General features: G+C 38.5%; 2 protein-coding genes across 2 annotated transcripts; both read left to right on the top strand.

Annotated features, from left to right (window-relative positions):
• The first annotated feature begins 950 nt into the window (after positions 1-950).
• On the top strand, positions 951-3,158 carry LOC124180097 (cuticle protein 65-like). The gene is made up of 3 exons (XM_046565182.1): positions 951-1,051; positions 1,908-2,067; positions 2,744-3,158. The coding sequence occupies exons 1-3, from the start codon at positions 1,040-1,042 to the stop codon at positions 2,983-2,985; spliced, it is 414 nt and encodes a 137-aa protein (XP_046421138.1). The 5' UTR covers positions 951-1,039; the 3' UTR covers positions 2,986-3,158.
• Positions 3,159-4,774: 1,616 nt separating this feature from the next.
• Positions 4,775-12,152, top strand: LOC124180096 (40S ribosomal protein S12, mitochondrial). The gene is made up of 3 exons (XM_046565180.1): positions 4,775-4,942; positions 10,707-10,928; positions 11,943-12,152. Exons 1-3 carry the CDS (start codon positions 4,879-4,881, stop codon positions 12,074-12,076), a joined length of 420 nt encoding a protein of 139 aa, XP_046421136.1. The 5' UTR covers positions 4,775-4,878; the 3' UTR covers positions 12,077-12,152.
• Positions 12,153-12,434: the final 282 nt, after the last annotated feature.

The following is a 12,434-nucleotide window of genomic DNA, read 5'->3' as shown; positions in this document are numbered from 1 at the left end:
ATGCTCGTGATGGCATACAGATGGTAAACTTCCATGTGATTCCCAACGTTTTTAATTTTTGGGCTTCTTGATTACTGTTTCCTCATCAACAATATTGCAGAAAGTTGATTCGTTGAGTTGGGTCGATTTTAATGGAGACTCCAAACTTCGTGCTTGCGGTACAAGAAAGCTCATTAAAACACCCTAGTATTTGAAAGTGCTCAAATTTGTACACGGTGCATGTGCATTCGCTTTTCAACCGGAAAACCAAAAATAACAATATTTGAAACTATACGTTTCAACCTGACCAAATTGCAACAGAAACTAATCTTCTCGGGCTTACAAACCACACGTGCAATATACCGATGTGACTAACGACAAGCTGTTCCTGTAATACTTGATCAACATTTTAAGAACCTTAGCGAACAATTGATACTAATAGTAACCGATTTGCGATATCTTCCGACCTTTGGTTAGCAATAAAATGAAACAATCGTCATTTACAATATTTAGAGGAAAAATAGTTGCCAAGAAATGTCAAGATCCGTATAATGTGAGACGATGAGGAAACTGGGAACCGCTCAAACGACCCATTTGCTGGAAGCGCGATGTCTAGAGAATACGATTGGAGTGCACATGCATGTAATCCATATACCCACATACGTGTCGACCAATGGGAACAAAGAATTTTCGTGAGAAGTCCGGAGAGAAAAATCTCTTTAGAAAGGCGTGCACCGCACTCCGACTAGTCTTGTAGACGCTCCGTTACAGAGGTTCCATTATACAAGTCGTACTCGCGTGCATTTGTAGGCGTGAAGCTCCGTCTGTCACACCGACGTATCCACCTTGTGCCCCCGAGAACCCAGGATACCCGGGAAAATACCGAAATGTGTCGCATACACATGCTCGCAAAGACACACCGAGTCGCCTCTAAACACAGGCCACACCTACCCGCGATAGACGAGGTGTACGTTCCACCGGTATATATAAGGGGTGGATCACCGTATTCTACATCAGTTCAACCGCAACCATCCACCAACCGACATCTGCAAAAACCAAAATGAACGCCTTAGTGAGTATATTACAGTCTTGTTTCAGTTGAATCAATTCAAACTTATGATCGAGCCACGTTTTGGTTTCAAATTATGAATTAATTCGCGATTGAACTAATACCAATTGAATGTACTACTACGCTGAAGATAATTGCAGAGGTCAAATTTCTCAAAAGTTGGTGTTACGCTATTTGAGGAAATGCAAAGTTAGACTTTTTTTTTACATCCCAGAGTTCCAGAAATTTACTCCATTTCAACGCATTTCGTCGTTTCATCCAAAAAAATGAACGTCCGTGTTGAAATGAACGGTATCGAGTATACTTGAATTTGCGTTTTTAAGTTTTGACCGAAAAGTGTGTTCTCTAAGTTAAACTCACGACAACTATACACAAAACAATAGAGACATTTCGAAGACGTTCGTCGAAGAAAAATATATTGATATGAGAACTATAAATACGAGTACAACCATAAAATATGGTCTGGTTGAATTAGCCGGATACCCAATACGAGTATAAAACACAATAAATACCATACAGTAAGTAATCACTCTTGTAATCTGGGGTACATACGTTATGTAATCTAACGTAATTTCACGTATTCTCTGTAACGACTTGTAATCGTTTGCAATCTTTGCAATCTCTTTGTATTCATCGTCTTATCTTTATAATCCCTTGTAATTCTCGTGATCTCTTTGCGATCCGCGTAATCGTCGTGTAATATTTGCAGTCTTATGGTAATCCTTGTAATATCAGAAATCGCGTGTGATCCATGCAATCGTAGTTGGCGTACGCCTCCCTTACATAATAATTAATCCCTTGGTATACGTTGATACCATACAGTCACAGACTGAAACATTTTTTTTTATCATCCCGGCAGACTTTCGTGGCAATCGTAGCCCTTGCCTCGGCCGTTTGTGGCGAGGACTCTAAGGCTCCAAAGAAACAGGATAAGCGAGGAGTTCTTGGGCTGGGATACGGAGGATACGGTGGCCACGGACTTCACGGAGGCTTGGCTCTGGGTGGTTACGGTTACAGTGGTGAGAACACCGATTAGTAAATAACAGTGACCAAGTTTTTTGCGCTCTCAAAAGCTATCGAATTTTCTGATGGCTTTCCGTAAACTTTTGCGATTGTTACAAGAAACGCCGAGAAACTATAGTTGTACGAAAAGTTCCGGTCTATTTGCACAAAAGCTAAAGTATTTTTGATAATTTACCAGTTTCGCACGTTTTTATTATCACTAAAATTGTCTCAATTGGAGATAAAGTTCATCCCACAGGAATATATAACAATTTAGTGCAATTCTAATTAAATTAATCTGTCCATCAAGTACACAGCTGTAACACCTACTAACATTAAATTATTGCAGCAGTCACACAAGAAATATTGTACGAATGATCCCATATTAAAACATAGTTACACATACCACATTTTCCGATAATAATTCCAAAATTCGTTCTCGCATAAGGTGTTGCACCCGAAACTCTATTCGTTGTTAATGATATACAATAGAAATAGTCGTGGACCATGAAGTAACCGCAAACTGGAAATTCTTCTTAAATCACCGATTAAAATTATCGTTACATAAATAAAAAAAAAAGGAACGTCTAATACCATAAATTTTCTTGTATTCTGTTACTCGCTCGACGGTATTTTTCGAGTTGGCGTGACCAAATAAACATCACACATAACCTGATGAAAGTGAACTTTCAGGTCTTGGACACGGATACGTAGCGGCCCCGGCCTACACAGTGGATCACACGATAGCCGCACCCGTCGCCGTGTCTCACGGTGCTCACAGCATCTCTAGTGGACCAATCCTGTCAGCCCCTATCCGGGTCGGATACGAGCACGGTCTGGGATATTCGGGACATAATTTAGGATATTCGGGACATGGTCTAGGATATTCAGGATTCGGTCTGGGACACGGGCTAGCTTACGGTCACGGGTGGTAATGCAGATCCAAGGCAAACGGTTGGCAGAAAGTGCGCGAATCTATTTGTAAATCGGTTTGTTTTTATTCTTTTTTACTAACGTAGATTTACCATTAACCCGCACTTGGAACAAGTGACCATTTTTATTACCTTATGATGTGCGTATGTTCAATAAAAATCCACGTGGAATAACACCAAAGAGTTTGACGAAATTCTCCATCTCCACATCATCGTGTCTTATTTGTATTTATTTTATGATCCGTGTCGTCGCTGGTTTCTGATATGGATATCAGATACATTGCTGTATGAATACAGGATTTTTACGTATTTCGTACGTGTTATGCCAGTTTCGTGATATTTAATGTTATTCTCAATTTATCCGCAATTCAAATTCCCAATATTTCGAAACCTTGCACAGAATGATAGCGAGTCACGGTAAAATGCTCAACAGACTGGGGATACATCGTTCCAATACGTTCACTCCTGCATAATATTGTACGTCATACACACGCAATTCGAACTACACGTAAGTCGAATCACAATGTATCGTTCTATACGGTTCAGTCCTAAGAGGTGCAAATCTGCACGACTCACAGAGAACGTCACTTTAATGTCCCCCTCTGCTTTCGTTGCAATTCATGTATGTCGTGTAAAAATGAAAACTAAAAGACACGTCTTGTTTTTTAGCGGAAAAACGACTTCAAGGGGGGAAATAGAAGCGCCTTGATGTATTTGAATGAAACAAACGTTGAAACGTTTCGTTCATCGATAGAAACATATTAGCGCTAATTTCATTCAAATACATGCAATCACCCCCTTGGGTGCCCATCTTTGGGGGTCCTTTTCACCTTTTTAAATAGTTTTTCGTCGATGGCAAATAATACGTGTTCTTCAGTTTTCAATCTTCTACAACATGCATGAGCTGCAACGAATTCGAAGGGGGACACCAAACCGGTGTTCTTTGTTCGGTTTATTGATAGTAGACAAATGGAAGCATCTACTCAAACCATAATGTTTCAAGAAAGGTCAAAGTCCCAAGCCATCCGTAACTTGGACTATAGTTTTTTAAATAAATCGAAAATGAATTCGCAAATTCATTTTTTTTCCCGATTCCATGATTTATTAAAGTGTGACTTTACGATAACGGCGGTTATTGTGCCAACTAAAAAATTACTTTCACCAGTCGAATACCGAAAATTGGCGATTGTTTTATTGCTAATCGCGTCGTTATCGGCTCGCACGTTTCCCGTAATTTCACTCATCTACTTGATTAGTTTATTTCTAAGGTGAACTCTATCACTAAAAAGCAGGTTTCTGAAAGCATCCAGATTAGTTTCCTTTCCCCGTAACAACGAATGCCGCATCATTTCGCATTTCTACATTTCGTAAATGATCTGAAGCGTAAAGGAAAACTAATTTCGCATGCCCGATTAAAAGTAATTTGAAAAACTGTAATGAAGGTGATGATGAAGCATTGATCGTTGAGCAACCATATAGTGTATTCTACAAAAAGCGAGCCTCACGGGAGTCGGCATTACAAAAAAATAGAATTTTAAGCTAGCGGCATTTCAAAGAATGGCCACCAAGTACGCATTTCGCAATATCAGCATACACTGTACACGAAGATGGAAACTGTGTTACCGACAGAACCACTTACCAACGTGTTTCCTTACCAGCAAATAGACTAGCACTTCACTGCATTTCACTCTGATGCGTCGAACAAAGGTAATTCCAGTTGATCCATAAGAAACGTCACTATCCTCAAAAGCGAGGCAGAAATATGACCGTTACATCCAGATGACTCTGCAGTAGTTGTCATCATCGGATCCTGAGCAGAAGACGAGTGCGGGTCTGTTGCCGACGACAAGTGGAAATCAGTTAAATATTAGGGAAATATAATAGAATTTTATAATAATGAACTTTCTTACTAGAAATATAACCTCTCTGGCGCAGGCCTGTTGCACCAGCACGTTGCGAGGTAAGATAAATCGGTCAAATTATTGCGAATAACCAATGCATTCGGAACGGAGAGAAACCTTTCGAAACATAACCTTAAATCGATCAACGGATGGCGGATTTTTTTAAATAGTTCCAAACACCGTCAGTTTTTTCTCACTCTCCAAGGCTCGTTGTCATTGAGCAATTTGAATCCGTCAGTCGACCGAAATCATGGAAAGGGAAACAGAGTAAGATTAATGTTTTTGGTGTATTCATTTTTACTGGATTAGAGAATTCATTCAGAGGACGTCACATTCGTATAATTTAAACATAAGAGCAGTGGAAATACAATTCCACTTGGTATTAGATATTCATAAAACCACGGATCATGCACAAAAAGCTAGGTACAAATTTTTTTTTATCAAAATTTAAACAACGTTTAGTGATATTTCATTCTACGTATCTCACCTGAATCAAAAATGTATTCTTTATAAATTCTCTCGGATATAAATTAACAAAATTTGTTAATTTTTTACGACCACTCCGTTTATTTTTAAATAATTTATACAACCGTTTCATGTGCAAAAGAGTTCCTTTCGTGATAACCTCCCCAACAACTGGGCTGTTCGATAGTTTGAATTCCGAATATTTAGTCAAAAACAATTCCTTCAATCTGTAGAGAAGCAACGCCTTTATAATGAATTGAGAGGATTATTTTTCACATGCAGTACCACAGGGAAACTTTTTTTTACATGTCGGTATCGTTAAATATTCGGTTTTTCCTGATTTCACCGACATTACTTTCGATTCAAAGACAGTAACATTAAAGTCAATATTGGCAACAGGAAAATGTGATCCAATAAATTTGTAAAAAATAATATGCCCGACAAAATAATAAGCCACCATGAAACGAAATAGAACAAATTTACTGAATTTTTTACTACTTTAAAGCAATTGGAATGAAAAATCGATATCTAAGCTCTTGTTTATAATTTTAGTATTTACGTTTCTTGAATTCACAACTTTGAATTATTCTCGCGATCGAATTAACAGAAAGGTGTTGAATGTTGCAATTTAAAATTGTATCAGAACCAACGTTATAGAATTTTGTATGAAGTATAATTTTTTTGACACTCAATTACCATTTTTCTGCAACGAAGTAATTATAATTACGAGTTTTCATCTCGAAAATATTCCCCTAACACTGAATTATACAAGTAATTCAAAACGTAAACGGAAAAGACCGAATTACACGTTTAGCCCTCAAACCGGCGTGGCAATTATTGCGAAGATAATCGAAACGTCGAAATCATTTTTCACCACATTTGGGTTTGTTTAACCGTCGGAAAAACTTGAGTGCTTTCAACAGAAGAAGAATAGATTATAGAATCTACCGTAGTACCCGTAAGATTCAGGACTTCGGAGAAGAGGTAAAAAAGGCAATCGAGGTATAACTCAAACTACCTTCGGGTACAGAACGTCGTATAGGAAACAGTGAAGAATGGAACGGTGACCCAGTTATCGGCAGTTCAATTGAGCGATTCATTCTCTGCACCCTTATATATTATATACATATATAAAAGAGCCGGGAAAGTTTTATCGTCATATTTTCGTTTCCCACATCATCGTCTAAACAAACCTTTATGATGGAATAAGACATCTCAAGTTTCTGTTTTGTGTAGGTATTATATATTCGTTTGCATGTGTATAAAAAGAGATACGCATCTTTGTACGTTCGCGAAAAGGGTATAAAGAATCGCTCGGACAGTGGCTACTATAGTCGCTTTTCCAATAGCCAAATCTCCGTCTCCCATTTCTCTGATTCTCTCTCTCTCTCTCTTTCTCTATCACTTTCTCTCTCCGTTACTCGTGAATCGTCATTCTTTGCCGAAATGCGGGTGGCTAGGAAAAATGCACGCTCCGCTCTTTATTTCGGTCAGCTTACCTCTTTGATCCCTAAGGAAAAATCCAGAAAATGCAAAAAGAAAGAGGAGAAGGAGAAGAGGAAAAAAGGGTACAGTGCATAATGGGGAACAGACGAGTAAAATCGCTCTGACAAAATCGGTGGGAATTGAAGGGGGTGACATGTCCATTTGCGGTTGACCAGTTGTCAGTTGTCCGGCGAATACAGTCCCTGACAAAATTCATGCTTTTGCCAATTTTCACACCCGTGCACTCGAATTACCACGTCGCAAACTTTCTCTGATTAGGCAAGAACGAGGAACATTAGAGCATCGCGCATCGGTGTGGACGCGGAGAAAAACCAAGCATTTATTTTTATCACAAATTTTTTTAGGGTCAACAGTTGGTAAGATTATTGCAACAACGCAGGTTTCGGAAAAATGGTGATTTTGCAACTTCGGGATGGTCTCGAATTCGGTAAACTATAATAAACCAAAACGTCACTAACTCATATTTTGAATAGTTAACTTCTTGAAAATTATTTTTATATTGTAAAATACCGATTTTTCCAATCCCAAAACTTGGAACGATCCATTCGGTTTGGTCAATTAACAAACTGTATAAGTAATGCCCAATCGAATCGAATTATTATAACAGAGTTGTTTTTTCAATACTTCGATATGAAACTGAAGTTGTTAATGTAACATTTAAAAAAGAACGTAGCTTCTGTTTCTGCCATTGTAGGACAGAAGGTGAAGGAAAAACTGCCTTTTAACTTCTAGAAAACCAGGCAACATTGGAAAATTTTTTTTCTCGTATTATTTATGGCCACTCTAAAAGAAAATGATCATATTTGACCAAACACCTATTTTTTTATACTTTCCATTTAACCCATAATGGTTCCTTTAACCCCTACAAAAGGTGAGCAGTGAAGAATACCTTTGCCGTGATTGCGTCGAAAGATCTTAACTCTAAACAGTAAACTGCCTCATAATCAGTAAAACTGAAAGTGATCACGTACTTCGAGTCTTCCATTAACAAGCTGACACACATAACGAACGATGACTCGGAAAAGTTGAACACTGATCTAAATGCCTACACCTAATACAATAAATACGTACCAACTGCCTCTCAAAACGTAACATGCCTAATCATGTCTGTTGAATTTCGTAACCCTAATGAATGAATGGAAACATTTGCATCTAAACGTCGTAATTTCTTCAAGTCGATACATTCGAGTGTAAAGAAAACAAAACTGTATTCGTGTCAACGTCGCGTGTAACTCACCTGTTAGTTAATCAAAAAACGATTGTGCGTCTTATCTATTCGATCTCTGCGCATTTCCAGTAGTGTGAGGCACCCATAAGCAACAAAAGCGCAACCGTGCCAGCAATTTTCACCGAGCAATGCAATCTTGCGCGTGCATCTAGGAAAGGGGTGGGTCACCTTCTTTGTATTCGTGTAGATAGATTTTCGTGGGAGGCAAAAGGCCCGCAAAATTCACTGTTGTATCCCAGGTTAGACACGACTGGACTAAACTGGACCGTTTTCATCTCTTGACTAAGCCGAGCCTGAGGTAGGTTGGATTAGCCACACAGGACTTGGACATCTGTCGTAGTGACCGACTGTGGTCAGCAGATCTCAAAATGAACAACAGCTTCCTTACAGTCCGTGCAAAAAGTGTCCTGCAAAAATTTATGCAATTTATTTTTAATCCGCATATTGTATGGTTCGCGATCATCTTCGACGATAGAATTTTTTTTTATCAAATGTACAACTGTTTCCAACAGACTTGAATGAGGATTAAATTTACGTAAGTCTGCAGTAAATTCTACGTACGCACGGCTATCGAAAAATTCATTTGAAAAATATTTCATTTGCTGTCTGTAAATGCATTTTATCAAAAATTTTTCAATGCTTGTCTGAAACCATTTTTATATTTGGTATAAGTTCAGATATTTATTCCGATCAAGATCTATTGCAGTATAAATATTTTTGAACATGCAAAACACACCATGTCGAAATCTGCAATCAAACGTGCAATTTATTTATTTTGTTTTCTTTTCTACTCTACATTTGTTAATCATCAAAGTATCGGTCGTCTTACCTTGTGTAACCAGTTCGCGGGCACATTAATCTCCGTAACGAAACCTTATTTCAAATATAATGCCTGTACTATCTTTAAACGTTACAAAATGACCTGAAAATTATAACGTTGCTTAGGGAAATTATTAAAAATTACAAAGCGTTACGGAGGAAATACTTCAGTCATCGTACAAGTTCGCCACAATTTTTTTTTTTTTCTTTTCTTTTTCTTTAAGAAAAGAATTTGTTTCTATACTGTTTATCTTTTTAATGTATTTTTTCAACTTACTATTCTTCCCTTGTAAAGATGGGCACAATTCACCGGAAACGAATGAAAAGAAAAGCACGAAACCGCTATCGTGAATTTCCTTTTTATTTTCTTCTCGGAAGTTTGAAGAAAAATTCTTCATCATCTGTTTAGCGAAGGATTGCAGCGGTGCGGTTTATTATTGATGATTGTCGAGAAAAACTATTAACTCGTCTGTGTAGCGAGAAAAAGAGAGAGCGAAAGAGAGAAAGAGAGAGAGAGAGAGGGCAGTGGTTACCGGTTAGTCGGGTACGCTTATGCAAAATCCTCTTGAAACGAAATCGACAAAGAGTTGCCCATTTTCGAGGTAAAAATTCTCGCCCCGTAAGCCGAGTGTAAAACGAACTTTGCAGTCCTTCTTCACTGGACAACAATTTCAGCTTAATAAGCTTATGCACGGTTGGTCGTAAAAGGATAGCGCTGCAACCCTGCGCATGCAACTGCGGGTACGGATGTCAAACGCTCGTCATATCTGACATTTTTGGGTTTGAAGTTCCACCGCAAAGTTTGTGCCAACGACTCTCACTTGGCCGTTTCGTTAGGCAAGCGAGAAGTGAGTAGAATACGGGAGAGCAAATTTTGAAATTGTTGAATAAGCAGTACCAAATAACAGTGATTTTACACGCTGCAAAGTTTATCGCTAACCCCTAAATCGAATGGACAAGCTTTAAATAGAACTCGCAGATCAAGATCATAAAAGTGGTTTTTTTTCTTTTTTTTTTTTTCTTATAACCAAGATCATAATTGTTCGTCACACAATGACGATTAGCAAGAAAGTAGCGTACTCCCAAGATCGTTTTGTTGCCGGTGGAGTACGTTAGTTACGTGGACATTTCACGAAGTTTAACATCGTTTGTTAGAATACGAATAAATAATGATTGAAAGTCCGAAAAGTGAGCTCTGCTCCGCTACTATACCTTGCGAAGTGACATTGGACTCGAACCTTGCAACGGTCCCGTTACGCGAGCGTGTTTCTTAACTTGAAAACTTTTGCACAACCATTGCTAGACGTATAGGATATCCATGCATTACGACTGTGCGTGTAATTAGAAAATGAAATTTAAACTTCGCCATAAATTTTCCGTGTATAATATCCTCTGACGATGTTCTCTCTCTCTCTCTTACCCCGAGGGGTGATTTCCTAAATTCGAGAATACCAGACTATAACTGCAGAGGGAACTCGTAATATCAATTAACCGTTGTTGAGTAATATTTAGGTCATTGCAGTGACAAAGTGAAATGGCCTCGTATCGTTGTACCGATACGACGAAAATCGCTTTCTACCATCGTACGCGTTATCACGCGTATTTCACTTGTTGCGATGAAACGCGTATTTCATCGATTCGTAATTGAGAATGTCAGAATGACATACACGTACGTATTCGTAGAAAGAATTTGTGAACTCTTGAGTATTTCGTGGAATCCGGTTATGGAAAACAAATTCGTCAACAAGCCATTTGAAATTACAAATTTTGTTACTTGTCGAATGCAGTCAAATATTTTACCCTAGGTCTTGACATCGTCAGAACTAAGACCGGACTTTGGAAAATGCACTTGACCGGTCCGATAATCAAGAACAGGCCAAATAAGAACCCGTTAGATGGAAGGCCGTTCGCCAAAGGAGTTGTACTCAAGACTCTTATAAAGAAACCGAAAAAACCAAACTCGGCTAACCGGAAATGCGTATTGGTCAGACTGTCGAATGGGAAGGAAATGACCGCCTACGTCCCAGGTACGAAAATTACAAATAAGTGAATTGAAAATTCTCGCTGCATTCGAATCGTTCTCAATAATTCAACGTTGCTCACAATTCAAATTTACCGCATACGATGTAAACGCGGCGACTAAAGTCACTCGCGTTGATTAGTTTGCTTCTGGTAATCGGTTGGATTTTGCATAGATTTTCGAAGAGATTTTTCCCGCGTTCTTGTATTGTTTTTATCGGTAAAAAATTTACATCGGCTAGGAACTTTTTTCTCTAATAAAAGCGCAAATATCAGAGAAGCATTGTCTGAAAAAAATGATTGTATTGCAAAAAGTTGACTCTTCCATTTTCGATTTGAAAATTATTTTTTCAAAGTTTCATTCGGGTTATATCGGAGTTTAATAATAACTTTTTTGCCCGTTATTGGATTGGGATTTTACGGTCCATTTTGCCGGTGTCAAATCCTGTCTTACACAGCGGTATGTTCAAAGTGAAAAAGGATTTAAATTCCCCGAATCGTTATCTCTCGCAGTCATAGTTGAGGTCAGGTTGGTTCTGAGAATTGTCAGTTCGATTTATCACCAGGAAGCAGCGCAGCGATCGTATTTCAGAGTGACTTATTTGCTCATTTTCTAGCATCGACTGATAGTGATGTGATGAAACAGTGATGAAACAAAAAATTAGTAATATCATTACTTTCAATAAATATCAATAAACTTAGTTTTTAACAATAAAGTATCGTTGTTCTTTAGGCGGGGTTTCGCCCCTGAACCCCTTCTGCGCCCGTGTACGCGACCTTATTTTTCCTGTCTTTTTTGAAATTTTTTTTACGCAGTTCTCCAATTTTACGGCTAGTAGAGGAAAAAATGTTGTTATATCACGAGCGAAAGGATTTACACCGTCGTGCGACGGATCGCTCTCGGGGTGTAAGACCGTGTTTTACGCTCTATGTACGAAAGCTACTATTCTTGGGGTGTAAATAAACCGCCAGAACGTAATTTGAAGTATGATTAACTAATGAGACGAATCGGTCTTGCACAGGAATTGGCCACAATCTTCAAGAACACAACATAGTCCTCGTCAGAGTTGGAAGATGTCAAGACGTGCCTGGAGTCAAGATAAAATGTGTCCGAGGAGCGTACGATCTGCCCCACGTCGTTAAGCCGTCGCCCTGAATACATGCGTGGAAAATTACTTTTTGATAGTTTATAGTACACGTTGCGCCAATAAAACCATAATGTTCGTTCATAACCAAATGTCAGTTTTTACTTTTATCCGCTCCTCAGTCACCCTAAACTATACTCGTTATTAAATTTCTCATTGCTCTTCAACATTGTCACCGACAAATGGTCAATTTATCGATAGATTCGTTCTCCTCGTTGATCCGTATGATGGCCGTTGCCTTCTTCGGGTTAAAAGCGTGTTTTGTATTTATAACACATAGAAATTAGAAATTCAGGATGCACGGCGTGAGTATATTCAGGATTCCAATACGCGAACTAGTACCAGCGTATAATCATAGTTGCCAGCATG

Source organism: Neodiprion fabricii, chromosome 4, assembly GCF_021155785.1.
Source record: "Neodiprion fabricii isolate iyNeoFabr1 chromosome 4, iyNeoFabr1.1, whole genome shotgun sequence".
NCBI lineage: Eukaryota > Metazoa > Arthropoda > Insecta > Hymenoptera > Diprionidae > Neodiprion > Neodiprion fabricii.
This window is presented reverse-complemented; position numbering and strand designations above follow the sequence as displayed.

Excerpts from the sequence above, each read along its gene's own strand:
- LOC124180097 (XM_046565182.1), top strand. Across the intron at positions 2,068-2,743 it reads GGGTGGTTACGGTTACAGTG|GTCTTGGACACGGATACGTA; the intron begins GTGAGAACACCG and ends GTGAACTTTCAG.
- LOC124180096 (XM_046565180.1), top strand. The coding sequence starts at position 4,879 with ATGAACTTTCTTACTAGAAATATAACCTCTCTGGCGCAGGCCTGTTGC. Across the intron at positions 4,943-10,706 it reads TTGCACCAGCACGTTGCGAG|GTCTTGACATCGTCAGAACT; the intron begins GTAAGATAAATC and ends ATTTTACCCTAG. Across the intron at positions 10,929-11,942 it reads AATGACCGCCTACGTCCCAG|GAATTGGCCACAATCTTCAA; the intron begins GTACGAAAATTA and ends GGTCTTGCACAG.